Genomic DNA, 25,708 nt, shown 5'->3' with positions numbered 1-25,708 from the left:
CTCTAAAGTGAGACAAATTCCCTCCCGTGAGCCAGGCAGGGCATCGGCAGCGCTGCCATTTATTTATCCCTAACAGTTTGCAGCAGCTCGCCCTGGATAAAAGGTCTCTCTCTCTCTTTTTTCTCGGATTTTGTTTAAAACTCAGCAAACCCGAGGATTTTCCTGCTGTTTTTTCTGGTAGGGAGGTTGGGAGGGGAAGACTCACCTTGAAAATCCGGGTGGGTGGAGCTGGGAAAAAAAATCTCCTGGGGTTTTTATTTTATTTTTTTAAAGTGGTGACAGAATTATAATTCACTTGGTTGGTCATTGTAATCAATCCAGCAATCAGGGGATTTTGGGGTCTCCATCCCCTTTCCTCTCCCACAAGGAATTTTGGGTTCTCCATCCCCTTTCCTCTCCTAAAGGGAATTTTGGGGTCTCCATCCCCTTTCCTTTACCAAAGGGAATTTTGGGGCCTCCATCCCCTTTCCTTTACCAAAGGGGATTTTGGAGCCTCCATCCCTTTTCCTCTCCCAAAATGAATTTTGGGGTCTCCATCCCCTTTCCTCTCCCAAAATGAATTTTGGGTTCTCCATCCCCTTTCCTCTCCTAAAGGGAATTTTGGGTTCTCCATCCCCTTTCCTCTCCTAAAGGGAATTTTGGGTTCTCCATCCCCTTTCCTCTCCTAAAGGGAATTTTGGGTTCTCCATCCCCTTTCCTCTCCCAAAATGAATTTTGGGGTCTCCATCCCCTTTCCTTTCCCAAAGGGAATTTTGGGGTCTCCATCCCCTTTCCTCTCCCAAAGGAAATCCTGTCTCAGTGCACTCAGAAATCACTTGGAGGTGGCCAGGACATGAAACATTCCCCAGGCTCTGCTTTATGTGTGACATCATCCTGCTCCCAAAATTTCCAGGGATGGGAATGACCTCCAGGGATGGGAATGGAACCTCCAGGGATGGGAATGAACCTCCAGGGATGGGAATGGAACATCCAGGGATGGGAATGAACATCCAGGGATGGGAATGAACATCCAGGGAAGAGAATGAACATCCAGGGAAGAGAATGAACATCCAGGGAAGAGAATGAACATCCAGGGATGGGAATGAACCTCCAGGGATGGGGATGGAACCTCCAGGGATGGGAATGGAACCTCCAGGGAGATTTTCCTGGCAGTGTGGGTGCAGGGATGCTCAGCAGTGCTGCTCTCCACGCTGACCCCGAGCTGGGGCTGCCCAGGGATTTTTTTTTCCCCCTCTCTCCTCCTTCCTGCTGTTGTTTTTTGGGGTCTGAATCGTGGCATTTCTGGGCTGGAAAGCTGCAGGAAATGCAGCGGTGTCACAGCCCACAGCTGAGTGCTGCTCCGAGGGTGGCACCAGGGGTGTGTGCTGAACGGGGGGGGATCCCAAAAATGCAGAGTGACCCCCCAGTCCCACTCCTCATCCCACAGCTGTGTCACCTCTCTGTCTCCCCTCCTATAATCCCAGTGACATTCCCATGTGGATGTGGGAAAAACGGATTATATCCCATCTGTACCAAAACTTCCAATATCCTTTCCCATTGCCGGGCAAAGCTCCTGTGAGAAGAGCCGGTGGAAATTCTCCTTTAAATCAGCACAGAACTAGAAAATATTTCGTTTCTGCTGTCCCGTGTCAGCATTCCAAAGGCGAAGTGTCCGTCTTTGTTTTCCAAGCCTGAAAAGCCGGGAGGGGCTGCCAGGGGCTCTTTACCTGTCGCTGTCCCTCGGCGATGCGATCGCGATTATCGCCAGGAGCGGCTCCTGGGAGCTTCATCTGATCCCGCGGATACCCGGGAGCAAGAAGCGAGCGGAGGATCGCAGCCGGGAGCGCCGGGTGTTTGTTCTCCTGCCTCCCGGAGCTGCGCGTCCTGCGGGGAAAGTTCAGCTGGAAGCACCCACAGGGAAGGGATGTGCGGGCAAAACCTGGAGATTTGGGGATTTTCGGGGATAAAAAAAAACCAAAACTGCAGGGAGGCAAGTGGAGAACGGGAGTGTGGGCTCCGAGGTGAGGAGGGCGCGATGCCCGGGACAATCCAGGAGCCACCAAATCCCACGGGAGACGCTCCTGGGGACCCCCGGGGCTGCGCAGGCACAGAACCCCTCCGGCCTTTTTGGGAAGGGAGCAGGAGCTGCAAATCGCATCTCCAGGATGCTCCAGGGGTCCCCAGGCTGCTCAGCTTCTCGGACACATCTCCGTGCAGGGGCTCGTCCTCCCGCTCCCGTTGGGATGTGGCACCCGCAGAGATAAACCCAGAGATAAACCCGGGACTCGTCCTTGCCCATCAGGGAACAAACCCGTCCCAGCTGTTCGTTCTGCAGAGGATCCAGCTGTGGCCGCTCTGCACCCAGGGTGGGTATTTGGGGTGGTTCTGCCCCAGGGAAGGAGCAGCCCGGGCCCCAAGCGCTGCAGCTGGGTGGGAGCGATGTCCCTGTGGTGGGGGGCACAGGGGAGGAGCTGGAGCCATGGAATGGTGGTGAGATCCTGGGCTGGAATCGCTATTTTTGGATAACTCATCTTCAGCAGTCACAGGCACCAGAAATTTGGAGGGATCAGGACGCCGTTCCCTAAACTTTCTGGCCTCCTCCTGCTGCCCCAGCTCATCAGCACTGGGAAAACCTAACCGAGGGGAAAAAAAAGAGGGGTTTAAAAAATCTCCGATTGTAGTGTTTGGTCACATCGAATAAAAAAAAAAAAAAAAAAAGAAAAAAAAAAAAATTGAAAAAAACACGTAGTGCAAGCTGCTCTAGTGGAAGGTGTCCCTGCCCATGGAGGTGGGGTTGGAAGGAGAGGAGCTTTAAGGTCTCTCCTAACTCAGAGCAGCCACAGCGAGCCTGCGATCCTGAGCCGCTCCCGCGGGGAAGCCGCGTTACCTCCGGCACAGGCTCTGCCCACGGAGCAGCAGGACAGGATTTATGGATTGAGCCTTCCCGGCCCCTGCGGCGGCTGCTGCCTCCCGGGCCCCGCTGCAAGTTCAAGGTTTGGCAGAGCCGGAGAGCCCGGGAGGTGTTGAATGGCAAATGGATGGCTGGGGTTTTATGAGGAGGAGGAGGAGGAGGAGGAGGAGGAGGAGGAGGAGGAAAACTTCCCGCCAGGTCCCCGCGCAGGTGAGTGCGGCTCCATCCCGGGAATGGAATCGCTGCCCTCGCCTCGTCCCGCTCCATCCCTGCCGAGGTGTTCGCCTTCACCTGATCAATAAAGCGATCGTGTCCATCGATCCCGCGCTCCCGCCTTCCTCCGGCGCAGGAAAATCGGGATTTCGAGGCGCAGGGAGCGTTTGGGTGGCCAGAGAGGTGAGGGGCAGGGGACAAGGTGACAGCAGAGGAGGGGGCTGGACCTGAGGCACACTGGGGGGATGGTGGGGACCACAGAAAAGGGGGATGCGAGGGGGGGATGCGCAGAGAAGGTGAATCGGGGTGGGGGTCAGGCGTGCCCAGCCCGGGAAGGGATCCCCAGGAACCCCCCGGAGCCCCCGCAGCTCCCCCCGGGTCAGGCGGAGTGTGCCCGGCCTGCAGAGAGCCTCGGCCCCGCTCCCTTTGTCAATGTCCAGTAATTAAAATGTCACCGTTTAATTTTCAGGCCTCTCGGAGCAATCTTTTCCTAATAAAGAGTCTAATCGAAACGCTGCTTCCCCCGCCTCGGCGGGAAGGGGCGCGGAAGAGGCTGCGGAGGTGCAGAGCCGCCGCGGATCGATGGAGAGGAGCCCGGATTGATCGGCCTCTAAAATTAAATTTATTGGGGTCATGGTTTTATATGGTGCTGATACAACTGTTAAATGGGGAACATTCATTTCCAATAGGAGGCGTTTATTAAACTTCCACTGAATTAGACCGCCGTGATTTATGTGGCAATCTCGGCTCAGCCCTCCAGGAGCGCGGGGCCCTTCCGCGCCCGCCACGCGTGATTATTTATTTATACACCCGTGACACGGCTCCCTAAGTTTTAACCTAAATTATCCGCAGGCTTCGTCTGCCGGCGGCACCGAGCCGGGGAACGGGAAAGGATCGGGGGTCCCGCCGGGGGGCAGCGCCCTCCCCGCGCCCCCCGAACCCCCCCGGGGGTGTCCCCGGTTTGGGGGGCGGCGGAACCCGCAAACGTCCCGGTTCTCGCGTGCGGCGATCGTTGAGCGTTAATTAGAAATTCATTACAATTAAAAGCCGCGCGCACACGCCTTAATTACATCTGATTTTTAATTCCGTATCCGTGTTTACACAGTAAGCGAGACGTACCTCCTGATTATCCCCAATACTCTTTATACTGTACTAATTATGTAAATTAAACCTAATTAACTGACAAAAACTGCAGTCAATTCAACTGTTAAAAGATGCGGCGGCTGCAGGAGCGGGGAGCGGGGCCGGGGTCGGGCCCGGGGCCGCTCCTCGCCCCGGGGCTCCGCGCCGCCGTCGGGGCGAACCGGGGCCGCCTCCGCCGCTCCGAGCTCTGCGGGCACCGGGCACGGCGGAGGGAACCGGGGCAGAACCGAGTCCTCCCGGTGCCCCCCCTTTCCTCCCGGTACCGGCGGTACCGGCTCGGCCCGCTCCCGGTGCCCCGCAGCTCCGCGGGTGCGGACGCGGCTCAGCGCGCTCCTGCCTCCGTATGGCTGCAGGAAGCGGGGGCTGGGGAGGATAAATAATTAAAAGGCGAGGAATAATTACCGGCTCGGGTTGCGATCATTGCGGCAAGGCCCGGCCGGAGCTGCCGGTCCGACGGGGCGGCCCGGGGGGAGCGCGGCCGCTGCCCCGCGTGTAGCGCGGCGCGGAGCTCGGTTCCGCCCGGGAGGAGAAGGGGACGCTCCGCACCCGCGTTGGGCTCCGCGGCCGCTCCGCCGCATCCTCCCGGTGCCGCCGGTGATGGCGGGGAAGGAAGGCGCGGGGGCACACACAAAAGTGATAGCTGGGGGCGATCCGCGCCGTTATTAACTTCTGTTTGATCGCTGTAATTGCGGCGATCGCGGCCGGACGCGATGATTAATTACAGTTTAATTAACGTGGCCGTGACGACTGCCGCATGCGGGAGCCCAGCCCGGGCAGGGATGCGGCGAGAGGCCCCCGCCACCCCGGCACGACCGGCGGACACCGGAGCGCCGGGTGCCCTGAGCCGGTGCTGCCGGCCGGTCCTGCCGCTGTGGCGTGAGCCCCCGTGGCGAACGAAAAACACGAGCTCGCCGCCCTCCGCCCTCTCCTCCCGGCGATTTCGTTGCCGCCCGCTGTCCCCCCCCCCCCCCGGCCCCGGTACCGCTCCCGCACCCGCGCCCCGCAGCGGAGCGCGCATCCCCGCTGCCAGAAGGATGCGCGGTACCGGCGCATCCCCGATTTCGATGGGGTCCCTCCGCCGCTCCCCACGGGCTCCTCTTTTCGTTACCGCCCGCTCCCCACGCAAACTTTCAACGAGAGCATCGCTCCCCCCGGGACGGCGGCCCCGCGGGGGGTGGGGGGGACACGGGGGCGCGGAGCCCCACGCAGGTGCGGAGCGCGGCGCGGGGCTGATCCCCGCTCTTACCTCGGGTCCCCGCTCGGTGGCGGCCCCCCACGCCCTCCCCCAGCCCCCCCCCTCCCGCTCCCTCCCCGTTCCGCCGTGCCTTAAAGCCGCGCCGTGATTGACTGGAGCGCATCGGTGATTGACGGCGGCGGGGTCCCGGAGGCCGTTAATGTAAATATGCTGGTGCTAAGTGGGTGTGTCTTCCCGTTATTTTAGCTGTCACCGGATCAATGTGCAGCGTCTCCAAGTACGGATCCGGATCCTCCCTCGGTGGCGCGGCTGGTCACTCGCTCTTGTTGCATCTCGCCCGGGCGGACGCGGCGGCGGCGGCGGCGGCGGGGCGGGCGGCGGCCCCGAGGCGTCGGTGAAGGGCGCGCCCGCTGCCCGCCCGCCCCGCGCCCCGCGGCTCCGGCTGCTCCGGGAACGGGCTCGGTACGGACGGGCCCCCCCGGCCCATGGCGGCCCCGGCCCCGGGCTGCGGCCCCTAGTCCCGAGCAGAGCCTGCACGTCCAGCCGGGCTCCGCGGCGCGGTGAGTGCGGGCGGGCGGATGGAGGGATGGGGATGGGGATGGGGGGCGGAGGAAAGCGGGGCGCGTTTTCGGGAGTCGCTCCCCGTTATTTTGTGTAATTACCACGGAAGCTGCTTAAGCACCGGGAGCCCTCCCCGCTAAGCCAATTTGCCTGGCTCGCTGCTGCCCTTCTGCTACGTGCGGCGGGTGCTGCCCGCCCCGGCCCCTAATCCGCCCGCGCCTAATCTTAGCCTGCCGGGGACGCGACAAAGGGGCTCCGGCCACCGCGCCCACCTCCCGCTCCGCCCGCGGGCACCCGGAGCCAAGTTTGGGCCCGTTCGCTCCGGCCCGGGGCTCGGGCCCCCGGGACCCGCCGCCCGCATCCTCCGGCGCGTTTCGCTGGAGCCCGCAGAGCGGCACGGCACGGCCCGGCGAGCCGGCACAAAGGGAAGGGAAGGGACGCGGCACCTCCCGGGGACTCGGCGAGGACGGAGGCGGAGGTGCTGACCCCCCACTCCCGGGGTGTCCTTGCCCCGGGCTCCCGGGGCCGCGCCCGGCGGGCGGATGCGGCGGCGCTCGGTACCGGCGGCGCGGGGCGGGGGATGCGCTCCGGTCCCGCCGGTCCGGGAGGGTCCTGCGGCAGCGCCCGAGGGGCTCCGGTAGCGCCGAGCGAGGAGCGGCCGGGCCGCGGAGCGGGGCCCCGGGAGCGGCGGCGGGGCCACGGGAGCGCCTCTAACCTGCGCCTTTCCCCGATTTTGTTTTGCAGGGGCGTTTTGGGGGGGAATGGAGGCGATCGCCAGTCAGATGGGAAATGGGAGAGATGCAAGCTCCTCCCCAAATTCAAAGCAAGAGCTGCAGCCGTACCAGGGCTCCAATACCCTCAAGCCCAACCAAGTGGGTGAGACCTCCCTGTACGGCGTGCCCATCGTGTCCCTGGTCATCGACGGGCAGGAGCGGCTGTGCCTGGCGCAGATCTCCAACACGCTGCTCAAGAACTACAGCTACAATGAGATCCACAACCGGCGCGTGGCCCTGGGCATCACCTGCGTGCAGTGCACGCCGGTGCAGCTGGAGATCCTGCGGCGGGCCGGGGCCATGCCCATCTCCTCCCGCCGCTGCGGCATGATCACCAAGAGGGAGGCGGAGCGGCTCTGCAAGTCCTTCCTGGGCGAGCACAAGCCGCCCAAGCTGCCCGAGAACTTCGCCTTCGACGTGGTGCACGAGTGCGCCTGGGGCTCCCGGGGCAGCTTCATCCCGGCGCGCTACAACAGCTCCCGCGCCAAGTGCATCAAGTGCAGCTACTGCAGCATGTACTTCTCGCCCAACAAGTTCATCTTCCACTCGCACCGCACCCCGGACTCCAAGTACACCCAGCCCGACGCCGCCAACTTCAACTCCTGGCGCCGCCACCTCAAGCTCAGCGACAAGACGGCCACCGAGGAGCTGTCGCACGCCTGGGAGGATGTCAAGGCCATGTTCAACGGCGGCACCCGCAAGCGGACCTTCTCCCTGCAAGGGGCGGCCGCCGGCGGGCCCGGGGCCGGCTCCCCCGCCGCCAAGGCCGCGCTGCACCCCGCTCCGCCCGCGGGCCCCGAGCTGGCCCCGGCGCACAAGAGCCTGCGCTGCAGCGGGCAGGAGGCGGCGGGCGAGCGCGGCGCGCTGGGGCTGGCGGCGCACGGCGGGGCCGCGGGCGCGCACGGCGGGGCGGGCGCGGTGCGCAGCTACCCGGTGATCCCGGTGCCCAGCAAGGGTTTCGGGATGCTGCAGAAGCTGCCGCCGCCGCTTTTCCCGCACCCTTACGGCTTCCCGGCCGCCGCGTTCGGACTGTGCCCCAAAAAGCAGGAGGAGGCGCTGGGCGGCGCGGGGGGCGGCGAGGCGGGCAAGGGCGGCGCGCTGCCCCCCGGGATGTTCTGGGGACCCCCGCACCCGCACCCGCACCAGCCGGCGCAGCCTCCCCACCAGCCCGGCGCCGCCAAGGACGGCGGCGTGTACCCCTCGTTCCCCGTGTTCTGGCCGGCCGCCGGCAGCCTGCCCGTGCCGCCCTACCCCGCGCAGAGCCCGGCCAAGGCGGCCGCCACCGCCGTGGTGGTGGCGGCGGCGGCGGCGGCGGCGGCGGCGGCGGCGGAGCCGGCGGGGCTGGGAGGGCGGCACGGGGAGCTGGAGGGCTCGGAGCCCTCGGGCAGCGGCCGCAGCAGCGCGACCCCGCAGGAGGGAGCCGGCGCCGAGGGCGAGCGCTGCCCCAGCGCCCTGTCGCGGGCGGCGGGCGAGGAGGAGCGCTCCGGGGACGAGGCGCTGCTGGCCCCGCTGCCGCTGCCCAGGAAGGGCAGCTACCTGTCCGCCTTCCGCCCGGTGGTGAAGGACGCCGAGAGCATCGCCAAGCTCTACGGCACCCGAGAGGCGTTCGGCGGCGCGGCGCCCCGCGGGCCCGGTTACCTCTCGCCGGACTTCCTCAGCGAGGGCAGCTCCAGCTACCGCTCGCTGTCCCCCGGGGGGGACACGGCCGAGGAGCCCGAGGTGGATGTGGAGTCCAACCGCTTCCCGGAGGATGAGGAGGAGGAAGCCGCCGCTGTCCCCGCCGCGGCTCCATCCGAGGGTCGGGAGCCGCCGCCGCCCCGGCTGCTGGCCGGGCCCGAGGAGCCTCCGCCCGACGGCGCCGAGGAGAAACCGGGCGAGGCGGGGGCGCAGGAGGGCGGCCAAGGCCCCGACGGCAGCCCCGAGCGCAGCGGCAGCAGCGGCGCCTACGAGGTGAGGGGTGGGGATGGGGGATCTGAAATCGGGGGTCTTGCTGGGGATGGGGGATCTGAAATCGGGGGTCCCGCCGGGGATGGGGGATCTGAAATCGGGGGTCCCACCGGGGATGGGGATGGGTGAGATCTGAAATCGGGGGTCTTGCTGGGGATGGGGGATCTGAAATCGGGGGTCTTGCTGGGAATGGGGATGAGGGGGATCTGAAATCCAGGGTCTAACTGGGGATGGGGGGATTTGCCCTCGGGGGTCCCCACGATTCCTGACTCGCTCCTTTGTAGGTGTTCGCGCCGGAGAGGGGGGAGCACCTGCAGCCGCTGAAGCCCGCAGCCTCGCTGGGAGCCCCCGCCGCCTTCCTCTGCACCCCCGAGGCGAAGGGTAACACAGACACCGAGGGCTCAAACCCGGGGGGGACCCCCAAAGGCCGCTTTCGTTTGGGGGGCTCTCGGGGGAAAAAAAAAAAAAAAAAAAAGTGAAACAAACGGAATCGGGGCAGGGAACGGGCCGGGGCCCCCCCCGACCTGGGGATGCCGCCGGGGCTGCAGCCGGTGCGGCGGGGATGGGCCAAGCGCTCCTGGCCACAAGCTACTTTCCAACTGCAAAGCGATTAGGATGTCCGCTAAGAAGGTTTTAACGAGGGCTTTGTCCGTAATTATGTAATTAAGGATATATCAGGACCATACTTTCATTGCTTACGGTTGAAAATCGGTTTATTAACTTTTTAAGAGCAAGATAAAGAAGACAATCACTCGGCGGCTGAGGATTTGGAGAGCAGAAAATCCTATCAGGACCAAAGGAATGTCTCTCGTGGCAGCCCCGTAAATCCCGACAGAGGTAAGCACCGCTCGGCGGGGCCGTGCGGGCCCCCCCGGCCGCAGTGACGCCGCTCTGACCCCGCAGGCGACGACGCGCTGGCCATGGATGTCACCGGCACGCAGCTGCTGGAAAAGGACATCGAGAACTTGGCCCGAGGTGAGGAGCGGGGCCGGGGGTTTGTGCCCTGTGGCACCCCCCGGCCTCTCCCCGCGGCTGGAGGTATTTGTGTTTTGTGCAGGAGTGATTAACTCCTGTGATTAATGTAACGTAATGCGATTAGCGCCGCGCTGAGCCGCCTCCAGATGGAAAAGCGCGGGGCTCCCCCTCAACCCCGCCGTGTATTTTTAAAACAGATGAGTTACAAAAATTGGTCCTGGAGCAAATGGAGCTGAGGAAAAAGCTGGAGAGGGACTTCCAGAGCCTGAAAGGTAGCGCTGCCCCCTCCCCTGGCCGGGGCGGGAGCGGGTCCCGCCCGGGCGCGGTGCTGACCCCCGGCCCCGCAGATAACTTCCAGGACCAGATGAAGCGGGAGCTGGCGTACCGGGAAGAGATGGTGCAGCAGCTGCAGATCGTCCGAGGTAAGGCCGAGCCCATTAACGCTTGGATTTTTTCAGATTTCCTTTTCAAAAATTTAATTTCATTTAATTTATTTCTGCTTTTTTTTGTTTGCTTGGGTGAGGCGTTTTCTGTTTGTGGTTTTTTTTTGGAGGGATTTTGTTTTTCGTTTGCTTTTTTTTTGTTGTTGTTGTTTTGTGTTGCGGTTTTTTTCCGTTTTTTGTTTGTTTTGTGGTTTTTTGTTTTGTTGTTGTTGTGTTTGTTTTTTTTTTTCCCATTCTGTATCTTTTCTCGCCCTCCAATTCCTCCCGCAATTTCGAGCCGCATCGCTCACACGGCAGCGAACGAACCTTCCCTCTCGCGGTCACTTCCACTCGGGCTAAATTTAAAAAAACGAGCCTTAAATACTTCCCAGAAGAGCCGTGCCCACTTTTGTGCCCGTGTCCCCTTGTCCCTGTCCCCTTTGGGCTCATCGCTGCCGCTCCCATCGCAGACACGCTGTGCAACGAGCTGGACCAGGAGAGGAAAGCGCGCTACGCCATCCAGCAGAAATTAAAAGGTACCGAGGAGGGGCTGCCGAGCTCTCGGGGCGCTCGGGGCCAGCTCGGGGGTGACACCGCCGTGTCTTGCAGAGGCTCACGACGCGCTGCATCACTTCTCCTGCAAGATGCTGACCCCGCGGCACTGCACCGGGAACTGCTCCTTCAAGCCGCCGCTGCTGCCGCAGTGACCCCCCCGGGCCCCCCACCCCCGAAGCCATGCGGGCAGAGCCCACACAAGCCATTCCCACGAGGAGACCCTTGTACATAGAGGACTCGGAGCCCGGCTTTGCTCGGACTGGCGAGAGGGCGGGGGGCGGCCCCGGGCCTCCGCCTCCCCCTCCCTTCCCTGTGTGTCCGCTTCTTCCACCCTCGTCCAGCCTGGAAACAAAAAAAAAAAAGTGGCTATGTGCAATGGATATAAATGTACTGTGATTTCTCTTGGTACAGTATTTGTCGGATTTTTATTTATTTATTTATTTATTTATGATGTATATTTATCCCCCCCCCCCCCCACCTTCTTTTCCTTCCTTTCCCTCTTTCCCCCATCCCTGTAAATTCTGGATGTAACAGCACTTTAACGGGCCCGGAGCACAACAACGCTCGCCCGCTCTGGGGACAGCCCCCCTCTGTACGTGATTTTTGGTTCTTTAATAAAAACACTCTTGAAGAAGCCGCCTGGTGCGTGGGGCTGGCCCGGGGGTCCCGCGGCCCCCCGGTACCGGGGACGGGCCGGGGGCGCCGCCCGCTCCTCCCCGCCGCGGCCGGAGCTCATTAATGCTCATTTATATGCTCGTTTCACACATGAAGGTATCGCATTAATGAGCTCGGAGAGCGGAGGTGCGCGCACACCTATTAGCCCGAAATACCCGGGTTTAGGGCAGAATTAATCTGGCGGCGCAGCGGGAGCGGGATGGGGAGCGGGACCGGGACAGGGATGAGGAGTGGTACCGGGATTGAGGAGCAGGACCGGGATGGGGGAAGCAGGATCGGGGTGAAGATGAGGAACAGGACCGGGATGGGGGAGCAGGACCGGGATGAGGATGAGGAGCAGGACCGGGATGGGGGAGCGGGACTGGATGTGGAGAGAAGGACCGGGATTGAGGATGAGGAGCAGGACCGGGATGGGAAGAGCAGGACCGGGATGAAGATGAGGAGCAGGATCGGGAGGGGGACCGGCATTGAGAAGTGGGACTGGGATGAGGAGCAGGACTGAGATGAGGAGCAGGACTGGGATGAGGATGAAGATGAGGAACAGGACCGGGATGAAGATGAGGAGCAGGACCGGGACTGGGGAGCAGGATCGGGATGGGGGCAGCAGGACCGGGATGAGGATGAAGATGAGGAACAGGACCGGGATGGAAGAGCAGGAACGGGATGAAGATGAGGAGCAGGACTGGGATGAGGATGAGGAACAGGACCGGGATTGAGGAGCAGAACTGGGATTGCGGGAGCGGGATCGGGATGGGGGGAGCGGGACCGGGATGAGGAGCAGGACCGGGAGCGGGGCGGGGTGAGGCTGCACCGGGCGAGCTCCGGGGGTGGGAGGGAACCGGCGGGAGGGAGAGAGGCACCGAGAACCCCAGGACGGGACGGGACCTGGAAGAGGGAGGGATGAGGGGCCTGGGACCATCCCGGGGATCAGCGACATCCCAGGACCGGGAGCATCTTTGGGAATCAGCAGCATCCCGGGAGCGGGGCCGGGAGCAGGGCCGGGAGCGGGGCAGGAGCGGGGCAGGGAGCGGGGCCGGGAGCGGGGAGCAGCGGAGGTGCGCGGGCGCTGCGCCGGGAGCCCCGCGGAGCAGGAGCCGCTGTTGTTAATTGGCTCCTGAGCTCATTAAGGCCGTTCCGCGGCCTGGGCCGCCACCGCGTGGGCGCAGCCGGAGTTGCTGCTCCTCAGTTCTGCCCCGAATTCCGATTCCTGATTTCGGGAATTTCCTGATTTCCGATTCCTGGTGCTGAGCGGGAGCAGCATCCCCCAGCCACGCCCTGAGGAAGAGGAGGCTCTTCCCAGGCAGGGCAGGTGGGCACGGTTGGGTGGGATGAAGGTTAAAAACCCTTGGGGAGAAACCCAGGTGAGGTTTTTGGGGTTTTGTGTGTTTGGGTCTCAAAGAAAGTTCTGGAGGTTCCTTTGCCCCATCCTTGGGTTGGGCTGGGATTGGAGCAGCCTGGACAGTGGGAGGTTGAATGAGATGAGCTTTGAGGGCTCTTCCAGGCCATCCTGGAATTTTGGGATTCCTCCTTTGGTCACATCCATCCTGCCCGGGACATCCTGAGTGTGACCCTGAGCAGGAGCAGCGGGGCTGGAGGCACCTCCAGCCGGTGAGTGTGGGGGACACGGAGGGGATGTGTGAGCCAGGGAGCTGAATTAAGGAAATTAAACATTTGGATAATTTTGGAGGCTTCAGCTGAACCTTTTCCTTCGCGTTTTGTGCCTCTCTGGGCGCTCGGTGCCACCTCACAGAAGTGACCCCACACAGGGGGTCCCTGAGTGTCCCACCATCCCATAATTTCCCCCTCTGTGCCCACCTGCCCCAGCAGTGCCTCCCAACACGGGCACCATTAGGTTGCATTAATATTTCCCCACTACTTAGCGCTCATTAAAATGTGCTTTGCAGAATTTAATATGCGACTTGAAATGACACAACGTATTAAGTGCTTAATATACTAGAAATTATGAAACTATTACAGCCTAAGTAATATGAAATAATTAGAGTGAATTAAACTTCACCGGCAGAATGAGGGAAAGGCTTCAAATCTTTTTATTCTTCTTTTTTTTTTTTTTTTTTTTTTTGGCTGTTGTTTAGTCTCAAAATAGCCGAATGTGGCAATAACCTCTGAAAACAAACAACCAGAGCGAGGAGTTTTTAAATAATTAAAGCACGAGAGGCTGTGCTGGATTTGGAATGGGGGAAGCAGAAGGTCTGCTGGCTGCAGCTGATGGAGCTGCTCTTTCAGGCCACTGTCCCCATCTGCTGCTCCCCCCTGGCAGCTCCTGCTGTCCCCTCATGGGGCAGCTCCCACCTCCCCGTGCTGTTCCCAGAAATCCCGGGAATTTTGGCAGAGTTCAGGTGGCTTAGTGTGGATTTCGGGAGGGTTTGGGTCGTTTTTGGTGTGATTTTCAGGCTTTTTTGGGCTGTTTTAAGTCGCATTTCCTCCGGATATTTTGCCCACTCACTTCCTCAGTTTTTTCCTCAGAAATTCCTGGAATCTCACTGGGCAGGGGGTGGGATGGGATGGAGTTGGATGGGATGGAATGGGATCGAATGGGATTGGATAGAGTTGGACTGGAATTGGATGGGATTGTACTGGAATTGGCTGGGATTAGATGGAATTGGATTGGATGGAATGGGATTGGGATTTGGTGGAGTTGAGTGGAACTGGATGGGATTGGATTTGGATTGGATGGGATTTAGATGGGATGGGATTGGGATTGGATGGAATTGGATGGAATTGGATGGGATGACATGGAATTGGATGGGATGGGATTGGATGGGATTGGGATTGGATGGGATGACATGGAATTGGATGGGATGGAATTGGGATTGGATGGCATTACATGGAATTGGATGGGATTGGGATTGGATGGTATTATATGGGATTGGATGGGATGACATGGAATTGGATGGAATTGGATGGTATTATATGGGATTGGATGGGATGGTATTACATGGATTGGATGGGATTTGGATGGGATGGGGTGGGATTGGAAGGAATTGGATGGTATTGGATTGGGTGGTATTATATGGAATTGGATGGGATGGTATTACGTGGGATTGGGATTGGATAGTATTGGATGGGATGGAATTGGAATTAGATGGGATTGGATGGGATTGGATAGGATTAGATGGAATTGGATGGTATTATATGGAATTGGATGGGATTGGATGGGATGGGTGGGATTGTGCCCCTGGGCACCGGGCACATCCCAAACCTCAGCTGCTCCCCGTGTGGATGAGTTTTAGATGAGATTTTGAGATGGAATTATTCCCCTCGTGGGGCAGCTCCCACCTCCCCATGCTGTTCCCAGAAATCCCGGGAATTTTGGCAGAGTTCAGGTGGTTTAGTGTGGATTTCGGGAGGGTTTGGGTCGGTTTTGGTGTGATTTGCAGGCTTTTTGGGCTGTTTTAAGTCGCATTTCTTCTGGATATTTTGCCCACTCATTTTCCCAGTTTTTTCCTCAGAAATTCCTGGAATCTCACTAAGCAGGGAGTGGGATTGGTTATTTTTTTTAAATGAGCAAAGCACTTAATAGCTGTAACAAAATTATTTCTTGTGGAAGCACATTAGTTTTATTATTAATCAATTATTTATTTATTAATTCATGTTAAATTTTGATATAAAATTTTAAATCCAAGTTGCTCTCAGCGATCTTGGTGGGGCTGATGTTGCTGGGCAACTTTTGGGGTGTTTTTTGTTTGTTTGTTTGCTTGGGTTTTTTTATTTTTTTGTTTGGTTTGGTTTTTTCTTGTTTTTTTGGTTGTTTTTTTTTGGTTTTTTTTTTTTTTTTCCCCTAAAAGCTGACAATCCTTTCCTTTAACCTCCTTTATTTGTTTTGTTTTTTTGTTCTTGTTTGTATTTTATTTTATTTTATTTTATTTTATTTTATTTTATTTTATTTTATTTTATTTTATTTTATTTTATTTTATTTTATTTTATTTTATTTTATTTTATTTTATTTTATTTTATTTTATTTTATTTTATTGTTTTTTGTTTGGTTTTTTGCCCTAAAAGCTGACAATCCTTTCCTTTAATCTCCTCTCTGACTCTCAATGAAGTTGTGAGACCTCCCCATTTTTATGGAATTGTTCAGATCTCCTCCTTTTTTGCCTTAAGATACAAACACAAGATTTTTTTTCCTCTTACTTGACATTATTTTGGGGATGTCTCCTCCATCCTGAGCATTCTCTCCTCACTGTGGATGTTCTGGATTTGCTCCCCCTCCCCCTTTTCCCAGAACCTGCAGGGGCAGGATCCCTTTGGAAAGGGATTTTTCCCAAAGGAAAACCTCTGGAAAAGGACAGCAGCATTTTATTTTTGGGAATCCTTTGGAGCTGTGGAATGGAGCCCAGCCCATTATGTCACTGCCAAGTCCAGCACTTTTTAATTTGCTTTTTTTTCCCCCAACCATTCCTGGATTTATGGCTCTGCCCAGCCTGGATCCAGAGGGAATCCACAGCAGAACCTTTGTGGGAGCTGATGGAATTCCCTGGATTTCTATGGGGGTCCAGGGAGTCCCTCTGGACCTTCTGTGGGTGTGAGAACCCCCCTGTCAGACCCCTGAGAGACCCCAAATAAACCAGGGGGGTCCGAGAGCTGGATCCAGCTCCAGGGGAACATCTGCCTTCTCTCAGAGAAGAGAAACTAGAGTGTGAATTAGATAGTTAGCATGTAGAAAAGGTAATTTTTGGGATTGTTTATATTATCAACCACGAGGCCAAGATGGAGGAATTGGGATGTGGTGTCTTCTTCCTTCTTCTTCTTCTTCTTGTTCTCCATGTTGGTGGGGGATGCTGGGAATCACAGATTGGTTGGGGACAAAACTGGACATAGTAATAAGATATTATTATTATTTATTGGGAAGTTATTGTAAATATAGAATAGGTAGTTTAGAGTATAAAAGATAAGTCCTCCTTCCGTGGGCAGACTTTCCTCCTGGACACGGTGGTGACCAGACTGCTGCTCGTGAGCAAGAAAACTTTATAAATAACAAATAATAAACAAACCTTGAGACCAGACAACTGTCTCCTGCAGTTCCTCTTCAGCAGCTTCAAGAATTCCCTGTGTCCTGAACCACCCTCCTGTGTCCATCTGAGTGATCTCAGACAGTGACATTTGGCGTCCCTGGGCGGGCTCGAACCACCAACCCTTCGGTTAACAGCAGCCAGTGACAATTTCCACCTGAGCAGGGGCTGGATCTCGTGGGGATTTGGATTCTGTGGGGATTTGGATTCTGTGGGGATTTGGATTTTGTGGGGATTTGGGCTGTGAGATGTGTCTGTGCTGGTTGTGGCTGAATTTGGGTTTGTTGCTCTCTTGGGGATTTAAATTCTTGGTTGTTTTCAGGCAGGATGGATTTGGGAACGAGCAAATTGTGTAGAAATGGAAGAGAAAAAGGAGAAATCAGGGAGAAAATGGGTTTTTAGTGAGAACATTGTCCAAAGCAAACATGCAAGGGCAGGTTGGAACAGCCCTGGGAGCAGGATCAGGAATTGGAAAATCAACCTTGGCACAGCTCTGCTCTCCCATAAAAATCCCTTTTCACAGGTTTTCCAGAGCTGGGATCCAAATTAGGAGCTGCACACAGAATATTGAGCTGGGAGAAGGAGATTTTCATCTCAGGATGGAAATTTCCAGAAGTTCTGAGTCTCCCCCAGGGCAGAGCTCTGGGGTGTCCCAGGAAATCTCTGCCAGGAGCAAATTCCTGCCCCAGCTGGGTGAGGATCCTCTGCAGAGCTGGGATTGGAAAAAGGTTCTGGGAACATCCCAGAGCCCCTCAGGGCTGGGAGGGATCTGGGGACAGGGATGGAGGGACAGGACTCGGGGAAAGGCCCCAGAGGGGAATTTGGGGGGGTATGGGATGGAATTGTTCACTCAATTAACCTGCACCAATCTCTCTGGTTGGTGGGAGCACGGTGTCCTGAGCACCTCCAGCCAGCAGGAATAACTGGGGGTTGGGTGGGGTTTTGTTTTATTTTATTTTATTTTATTTTATTTTATTTTATTTTATTTTATTTTATTTTATTTTATTTTATTTTATTTTATTTTAATATTTTATTTTCTTTTTATATTTTATTTTATTCTATTTTTATTATTTTATTATTTTTATTATTTTCATCATTTATTATTATTTATTATTTTATATTATTATTTTTATTCCTTATTTTTAATAAATATCATTATTTTATTTTTATTTTTAATTATTGTTTTTATTATTTTATTATTTTTTTCATTATTTTATTTTTATTATTTTATTTTTATTCTTTAATTTTTATTATTTTATTTTTATTATTTAATTTTTATTACTTTACTTTTATTATTTTATTTTAATTTTATTATTTTTATTATTTTATCATTTTATCTTATTTTTATTACTTTTAATTATTTTTATCATTTTTATTATTTTATTTTTATGCTTTTATTTTTTATTATTTTATGTTGTTGTTGTTGTTTGGGATTTTGGTGGTTTTTTTGGTGGATTTTTTTTTTTTTTTTTTTTTTTTGGTTTGGTTTTCTTTTCCGTTTTGGTTTTCTTTTTCTCCTGTCCACCATTTTCCAGCTGATTTCCCTTTGACACGTGTGACCATCCCTGGTCCAGCAGGTCTGTCACATCCCAGAGGGAAATTCGGCCTCAATCCCTCCAGGATGTGCCATTAATTCTGAATTTATATATTTATATTTTATTTATTTATTGTTATTTATTATCTCTTTGGGATTCCTCTGGAACTGGTAATTATTTTTTAATTTTTTTTTTTATTTTATTTTTATTTTTTATTTTTTATTTTTTTATTTTTTATTTTTTTTAATCCAGCAAATGGAACACTAAGTCAAGACATAATTTCCCCATCTGTCAACTCAACAACAAATTCTGCATCTTTCTCTTCTGAGTGAAATCTCAGCTTTAAATGAAACTAAAAACAAAAATTTAAATTAAAAGCTTTAGTGTTCATTTTCTATCCAGCAGAGGTTCTGCAGGAAATCCTGGCATCACATTTCTGCCTGGATTTTTTTATTATTATTTTTAATTTTTTTTTTCTTTTTTTAGGTGCATTACAAGTGATGATTTATTTGTTTTTTGTCACTGAGCCTCAAATGATGCTGGGCAGGTTGAAGCCAAAATTATCCTGGAATTCTGGAAGGGTTGGGGCTGGAGGGACCTTCAATCCCACCCAGTGCCACCTCCCACTGCCCCAGGGCGCTCCAGACCCCGCCTGGAAGAATTTGGGGTGTCCCAGGAGGGATTTTGGGTGTCCCAGGAAGAATTTTGGGTGTCCAGGAGGCATTTTAGATATCCCAGGAGTTGTTTTGGGTGTCCCAAGAGGAATTTTGGGCATCTCAGGAGGAGTTTTGGGTTTTCCAGGAGGAATTTTGGGTGTCCAGGAGGCATTTTAGATATCCCAGGAGGAGTTTTGGGCATCCCAAGAGGAATTTTGGGTGTCCCAAGAGGAATTTTGGGTGCTCCAGGAAGAATTTTGGGTGTCCCAGGAGTTGTTTTGGGTGTCTAGGAGGTGTTTTGGGTTTCCCAGGAAGAATTTTGGGTGTCCAGGAGGAATTTTGGGTGTCCCAGGAAGAATTTTGGGTGTCCCACAGGTGTTCTGGGTGTCCCAGGAGGGATTTTGGGCATCCCAGGAGGAATTTTGGATGTCCTAGGAAGAATTTTGGGTATCCCAGGAAACATTTTGGATGTCCCAGGAGGCACTTTGGGTGTCCCAAGAGGAATTTTGGGTGTCCCACAGGTGGTTTGGGTGTCCCAGTAGCTGTTTTGGGTATTCCAGGAAGCATTTTGGGTGTCCCAAGAGGAATTTTGGGTGTCCCAGGAAGAATTTTGGGTGTCCCACGGGTGTTTTGGAGGCATATTGGGTATCATAAGAGGCATTTTGGGTGTGTTAAGAGGAATTTTGGGTGTCCCAGGAGGCGTTTTGGGTGTCCCAGGAAGAATTTTCATGGTTCCACAGGTGTTTTGGGTATCCCAGGAAGCATTTTGGGTGTGCCAAGAGGAATTTTGGGTGTCTAGGAGACACTTTGGGTATCCCAGGAAGAATTTTTGGTGTTCCTCAGGTGTTTTGGGTGTCTCAGGAAGAATTTTGGGTGTCCCAAGAGGAATTTTGGATGCCTCAGGAAGAATTTTGGGTGTCTAGGAGCTGTTTTGGGTATCTCAGAAAGCATTTTGGGTGTGCCAAGAGGAATTTTGGGTGTCCAGGAGCCACTTTGGGTGTCCCAGGAAGAATTTTGGGTGTCCCAGAAGTTATTTTGGGCATCTCAGGAGGTGTTTTGGGTATCCCAGGAAGAATTTTGGGCATCCCAAGAGGAATTTTGGATGCCTCAGGAAGAATTTGGGTGTCCAGGAGTTATTTTGGGTATCTCAGGAAGCATTTTGGGTGTCCCAAGAGGAATTTTGGGTGTCTAGGAGCCACTTTGGGTATCCCAGGAAGAATTTTTGGTGTTCCTCAGGTGTTTTGGGTGTCTCAGGAAGAATTTTGGGTGTCCCAAGAGGAATTTTGGATGCCTCAGGAAGAATTTGGGTGTCCAGGAGTTATTTTGGGTATCTCAGGAAGCATTTTGGGTGTGCCAAGAGGAATTTTGGGTGTCTAGGAGCCACTTTGGGTGCCCCAGGAAGAATTTTGGGTGTCCCAGGAAGAATTTTGGGCACAGAAACCCCCCTCACCCATTTTATCTCTTTCCAGGAGCTGTTTTCTGCCCCAGCTGCCTGCTCAGATAAGGCTCAGGACAGATAAAAAATTCTTCCCCTCCCTCATTGGGGGCAGCAGAAAAAGGTGAAGTTTAATTTTCACAACCCCAAAAAAATTCGGAGCCATTCCCAGGCAAATCTTCAGTGAAATAAATTTAAAAAAAAATAACAAAATAAAATTTAATTCCTCTTTTTTTCAGCCACCCTTGAGGTTCCAGGGGAGCAAAACCTTTTTGTGGGATGTGGAAGGAATTTGGTTCTGGAGTTGTTTATTTTCATTTCATTTTCAAAATCCCAGAGAATTCCTTGGATAATTTCATTTTCAAAATTTCATTTTCAGAATCCCAGAGAATTTCTGGAATAATTTCATTTTCAGAATCCCAGAGAATTCCTGGGATAATTTCATTTTCAAAATTTCATTTTTAAAATCCCAGGGAATTTCTGGAATACTTTAATTTTGAAAATCCCAAAGAATTTCAGGGATAATTTCATTTTCAAAATCCCAGAGAATTTTTATTTTTTTCAAAATACTGGGAAAATTATATATTCCAAAAGATATAAATATATACCTAAAATATATCTAAATATAATATATTTCAATATTATTATTATTAGAAATATAAATATAAATATAAATATAAATATATAACTGTACACCTAAAGTATATATAAATATATTTCAATATTATTAGTATCACTATAAATATAAGTATTAATATATAAATATATAAATGTATAACTGTATACCTAAAATATATATCTAAATATATTTAATTATTAGTAGTATTATTATAAATATAAGTATAAATATATAAATGTACACCTAAAGTATATCTAAATATATTTCAATATTATTAGTATTATTATAACTATAACTATATATAAATAAATAAATATATAAATATATAAATGTATACCTAAAATATATCTAAGTATATTTAAGTATTATTAGTATTATTATAAATATAAGTATAAATATATAAATACATAAGTATATAAATGTACACCTGAAGTATATCTAAATATATTTCAATATTATTAGTATTATTATAAATATAAATATATAAATATATAAATATATAAATATAAATATATAAATATATACCTAAAATATATAAATATATAAATGTACACCTAAAATATATCTAAATATATTTCAATATTATTATTATTAATTTAAGTATAAATATATAAATATATAACTATATAAATATAGTTGGGAGGGACTGGGAGGGGCTGGGATGTGGCACTCCAAACTGGGAATTCCGGCATTCCAAACTGGGAATTCTGGCATTCCAAACTGGGAGTTCTGGCATTCCAAACTGGGAATTATGGCATTCCAAACTGGGAGTTCTGGCATTCCAAACTGGGAATTATGGCATTCCAAAGTGGGAATTCTGGCACTCCAAACTGGGAGTTCTGGCATTCCAAACTGGGAGTTCTGGCATTCCAAACTGGGAATTATAGCACTCCAAACTGGGAGTTCTGGCATTCCAAACTGGGAATTCTGGCACTCCAAACTGGGAATTCTGGCACACCAAACTGGGAATTCTGGCACTCCAAACTGGGACTTCTGGCACTCCAAACTGGGAGTTCTGGCACTCCAAACTGGGAATTCCGGCATTCCAAACTGGGAATTCCGGCATTCCAAACTGGGAATTCTGGCACTCCAAACTGGGAATTCTGGCACTCCAAACTGGGAGTTCTGGCATTCCAAACTGGGAGTTCTGGCACTCCAAACTGGGAGTTCTGGCATTCCAAACTGGGAATTCTGGCATTCCAGGATGGGAAATGGACTTGGAATTGTGTCATTTCCTGCTGGGATGGAATTCTGTCATTCCAGTCTGGGAATTCTGTCATTCCAAACTGGGATGGAATTCTGTCATTCCAGTCTGGGATTGGAATTCTGTCATTCCAAACTGGGAAGGAATTCTGTCATTCCAATCTGGGAATTCTGTCATTCCAGTCTGGGATTGGAAATCTGTCATTTCCTGCTGGGATGGAATTCTGTAATTCCAGCCTGGGAATTCTCTCATTCCAGCCTGGCAATATGGGAATTCCAAGAATTCTGTCATTCCAAACTGGGAATTCTGTCATTCCAGGCTGGAATGGAATTCTGTCATTCCAAACCTGGATTAAATTCTGTCATTCCAATCTGGGAATTCCAACATTCTGGGCTGGGAATTCTCTCATGCCCAGTTAGGATGGAATTCGGTCATTCCAAACTGGGATGGAATTCTGTGATTACAGGCCAGGATGGAATTCTGTCATTCCAAACTGGGAATTCTGACATTCTGGGCTGGGAATATGAGCTTGGAATTCTGTCATTCCAATCTGGGATGGAATTCTGTCATTCCAAACTGGGATGGAATTCTGTAATACTAGCCTGGAGTGGAATTCTGTCATTCCAGGCCAGGATAGAATCCTGTCATTCCCATCTGGGAATTCTGTCATTCCAGGCCAGGATGGAATTCTGTCATTCCCTGCTGGGAATTCTGTCATTCCAGTCTGGGAATTCTGTCATTCCAGGCCAGGATAGAATCCTGTCATTCCAATCTGGAAAACCTGCCATTCCAAGCTGGGGATACAGTTTGGTCAGTCACAAATCGAGGTGAAAAATGCAATTTTTGGCAAAGCTTTGCAGAAATGGCAGCGAGGGAAGGTTTGTGCAGAACCAGCCAAGGCCTTGGTGCAAACTTCCCTGGATATCAGAGAGGGAAAAACAGGAAGCAGGGAAATGAGGGATGTGTCACATAATTAATGATTGCACCTAATTAACAGCTACAGCCACTCATCTGCGTGGGCTTTCCACAGAGCCATTGCTAAGGTGACAATCCCAAAATTCAGATTTGAGCTCCTCCCTCTGGGGATTTCCATAACTCAGCTGGAAAGTTTCTTTTCTGAGCAGCAGCCCTCGTTTGGGCCCAGTTTGGGAGGGGATGGAAAAAAAATGTGATAAATTTGATCTGATATTGCTCCTGGAAACAGAATATGATAAATTTGATCTGATCTTTCTCCTAGAAACAGAATATGATAAATTCTGATATTGCTCTTGGATGTGGATTTTGGGGGAGATGTTTGGCCAGCCCAGCCACTCATCAAAAAAAAAAAAAAAAAAAAGGATTTATTTTATCAGATATTGGCTATTCCATTGTTTTCTCCTGCAGCCAAGTGATTTTCAATAAAATATTCCTCTTTGTGTCCTGCAGAAAATTTCACACATTTCATTTTTTTTTAACCTCAGCAATAAAGGGATTTAAAGGCTTGGTCGTGTTTTCTATCAAGAAATAGTAACTGAGAGTTTACCATTAAATCAGTTTTATTCAGGCTGAGAAATGCCCTTATATTACTTTCAAACAAAGAGTATATTTGGATTATTAGACAAAGAGGGAAAATTCCTGGATACTCAGACTAATGAAAACAACATGTCCACAGAAAAAAAATCTGCTTTAAAAATATTATTGTGCCTGAACAAGGCTTTGAGCATGTGAGTTATGTGACATGATACATTTTTGGGGAAGTTACAGCTGAGGAAAATAAAAGAAATGGGGGTAGGAGGCAAATTCTCAAGTTATTTATTTTATTGTGATACGGCCAAAAGGGGGAAATGTAACTTTGGAAAATCGAGAATTGAAATTTTGGAGGGTTGAGCTTTCATTTTCTCTCCCAACAGAGGTTTAAATAAATAAATAAATAAATATCATAGCTTTAGGTCAGAAGCAGGACAACAGGAGGATTATTTTGGGGCTAGTTACATCCCAATATTTTTATTTTGGAAATCAAAAATCCCAAAATCCCAAAATGGAGAGAGAACCCTGAGAGATCTGAGTGCTGCCATCCCTGCCACAGCTGGAGGCACTGAGAGCACCTCTGGAAATAACTGTGTGTTGACAAAAAAGCTTTTTTTGGCAATAAACCATCATCTGAGCCTCGGGAGCAGAGAGGAACAAAATTTCACTACATGTAAATAATGGGCTAAAAATAGAAGCACAGATTGTTTTTCTCATTAAGTTCCTTCTCCATCCTCCCCAGTTCATTCTGCATTCTGAAAAGGGAGTGATCATCAAAAAGCCCAAATTGAAAAAAAAAAAAAAAAAAAAAAAAGAAGAGCCTGGGTGAGGTTTGCCTGTTAAAAAAAAAATCTGATTTTCTGAATCACTTTTTTTTTTTTTTTTTTTTTTAAGTTTGCTTCCTTATTTTAATGCAGCTGAAGCCATTCTTGGGCTGGGTTTTTTACAGCAAGTTTTGGGAGAGAACTCTGTGTTTTATGGCCACGTGTCAAGTTTGATAGTGCTATGCCATGATTTAGCAAAACACTTCAAGAACACTGAATTTGGTAGGAAGTGAAGGAGAGAGGAAAAGCTGTTTTGCTGTGCAGCAGCCTCATTCAGGGAAAAAATAAAAAATAAAAAAAAAAAAAGAAATAAAGCAAGGATTTGTCTCCACACAATTATAGATCTTTTCAGATTCTTCCAACTTGACACGAACTCATTGATGACATTATGAGGTGGATTTAATAATTCCAAATTCTCCACCGGGCTGGCTCAGACCATGGAAATAGATGGGCTAATTCTGGGAGCCGTGGGCGTGCTGGAGTCATCTGACTTTTATTTTTTTTTAGCTATCTCACCCTGCCCCCCTCCCCAAACCAGGAGAAAAACCCTCATTACACCCAGGATTCTCGAATTGCTGCTCATTTTCTGAGCGCTCCGTTTGAACTCCAGGACAGGGAATGGGAATGGAGAAGAAAGAAGGAGGTGAACAAAGAGTCACCCCCATTTTCTGTCATTCTGGAGAATATTTCTGGCTGAAATGCTTGGAAATGGAATATTTGGGAAGGGATGAGAGTTGTGTGCTTTGCTCAGCAGGTCAGGATTTCATCTACATCCTTACCATAAACAAGATACCTTCCCCTTTCTGGCCACATCCAAATAAATAACTTGAGAATCCGCCTCCTACCCCCATTTCTTTTATTTTCCTCTTCTGCAACTTCCCCCAAAATGTATCATGTCACATAATTCACATTCTCAAATAAGTTTATTGAACACATATAATTTATATATGTTCATTTTCTAGGTTAAGTGTATGTGACTTGTCCATCTTGGTTAAAATCCATAAAATTTGTCCAGGATTTTGTTCACATGCTGATATAATTCCATTGTCATCCTACCTGGAGTTTTTTTTCTTCAAGACTTCATATAAATATTCTCACTGTTGTACCAAAAAGTTCCTTAAACACTTTTACATCTCTCCCCCATTCTTCTCTTAACACAAACCTAATTTTAAATCCTGGCTAACCCACTGAGTCAAATGTTAAAAATTTTAATTCTCTAATTACCGCTCATGGTTCTTTTACCTTGTTTTAATCTGGAATTGAGCCATTAAAACTTTATTTTGTCTTTCAGTGACCATAATCTAAAAGCTTTCTGAATGTAGGATGATGGATTTTATGGCAAAGTAGGAAATTTTGTCTTCTTTGTTCCATTCTGTGCATTGAGGTGAAGGCCAAGCACAGAAATTGATTATTTATAGAATAACACACAGGTAATAGTGACATAAATACTAATATTGAATCCATCCAAATTCACATTTGATGGCATCATCTTGCCAGGCAGATATAGATATTTTTGGTAGATATTTTTCCCTCTTCACTACCTGGCTTGG

The 25,708-nt window shown here is 51.1% G+C and overlaps 1 protein-coding gene across 1 annotated transcript; it reads left to right on the top strand.

Annotated features, from left to right (window-relative positions):
• Window positions 1–6,748: 6,748 nt before the first annotated feature.
• Window positions 6,749–10,883, top strand: SKOR1 (SKI family transcriptional corepressor 1). The gene is given in 8 exon segments (XM_056499938.1): window positions 6,749–8,835; window positions 8,964–9,103; window positions 9,452–9,559; window positions 9,626–9,697; window positions 9,895–9,969; window positions 10,045–10,119; window positions 10,590–10,655; window positions 10,729–10,883. Coding segments are annotated over 8 exon segments (2,706 nt in total). The 5' UTR covers window positions 6,749–6,763; the 3' UTR covers window positions 10,827–10,883.
• Window positions 10,884–25,708: the final 14,825 nt, after the last annotated feature.

This window comes from Oenanthe melanoleuca, chromosome 10, assembly GCF_029582105.1.
Source record: "Oenanthe melanoleuca isolate GR-GAL-2019-014 chromosome 10, OMel1.0, whole genome shotgun sequence".
NCBI lineage: Eukaryota > Metazoa > Chordata > Aves > Passeriformes > Muscicapidae > Oenanthe > Oenanthe melanoleuca.
Note: the sequence above shows the minus strand (reverse complement) of the source record. Positions and strands in the feature narration are given on the sequence as shown.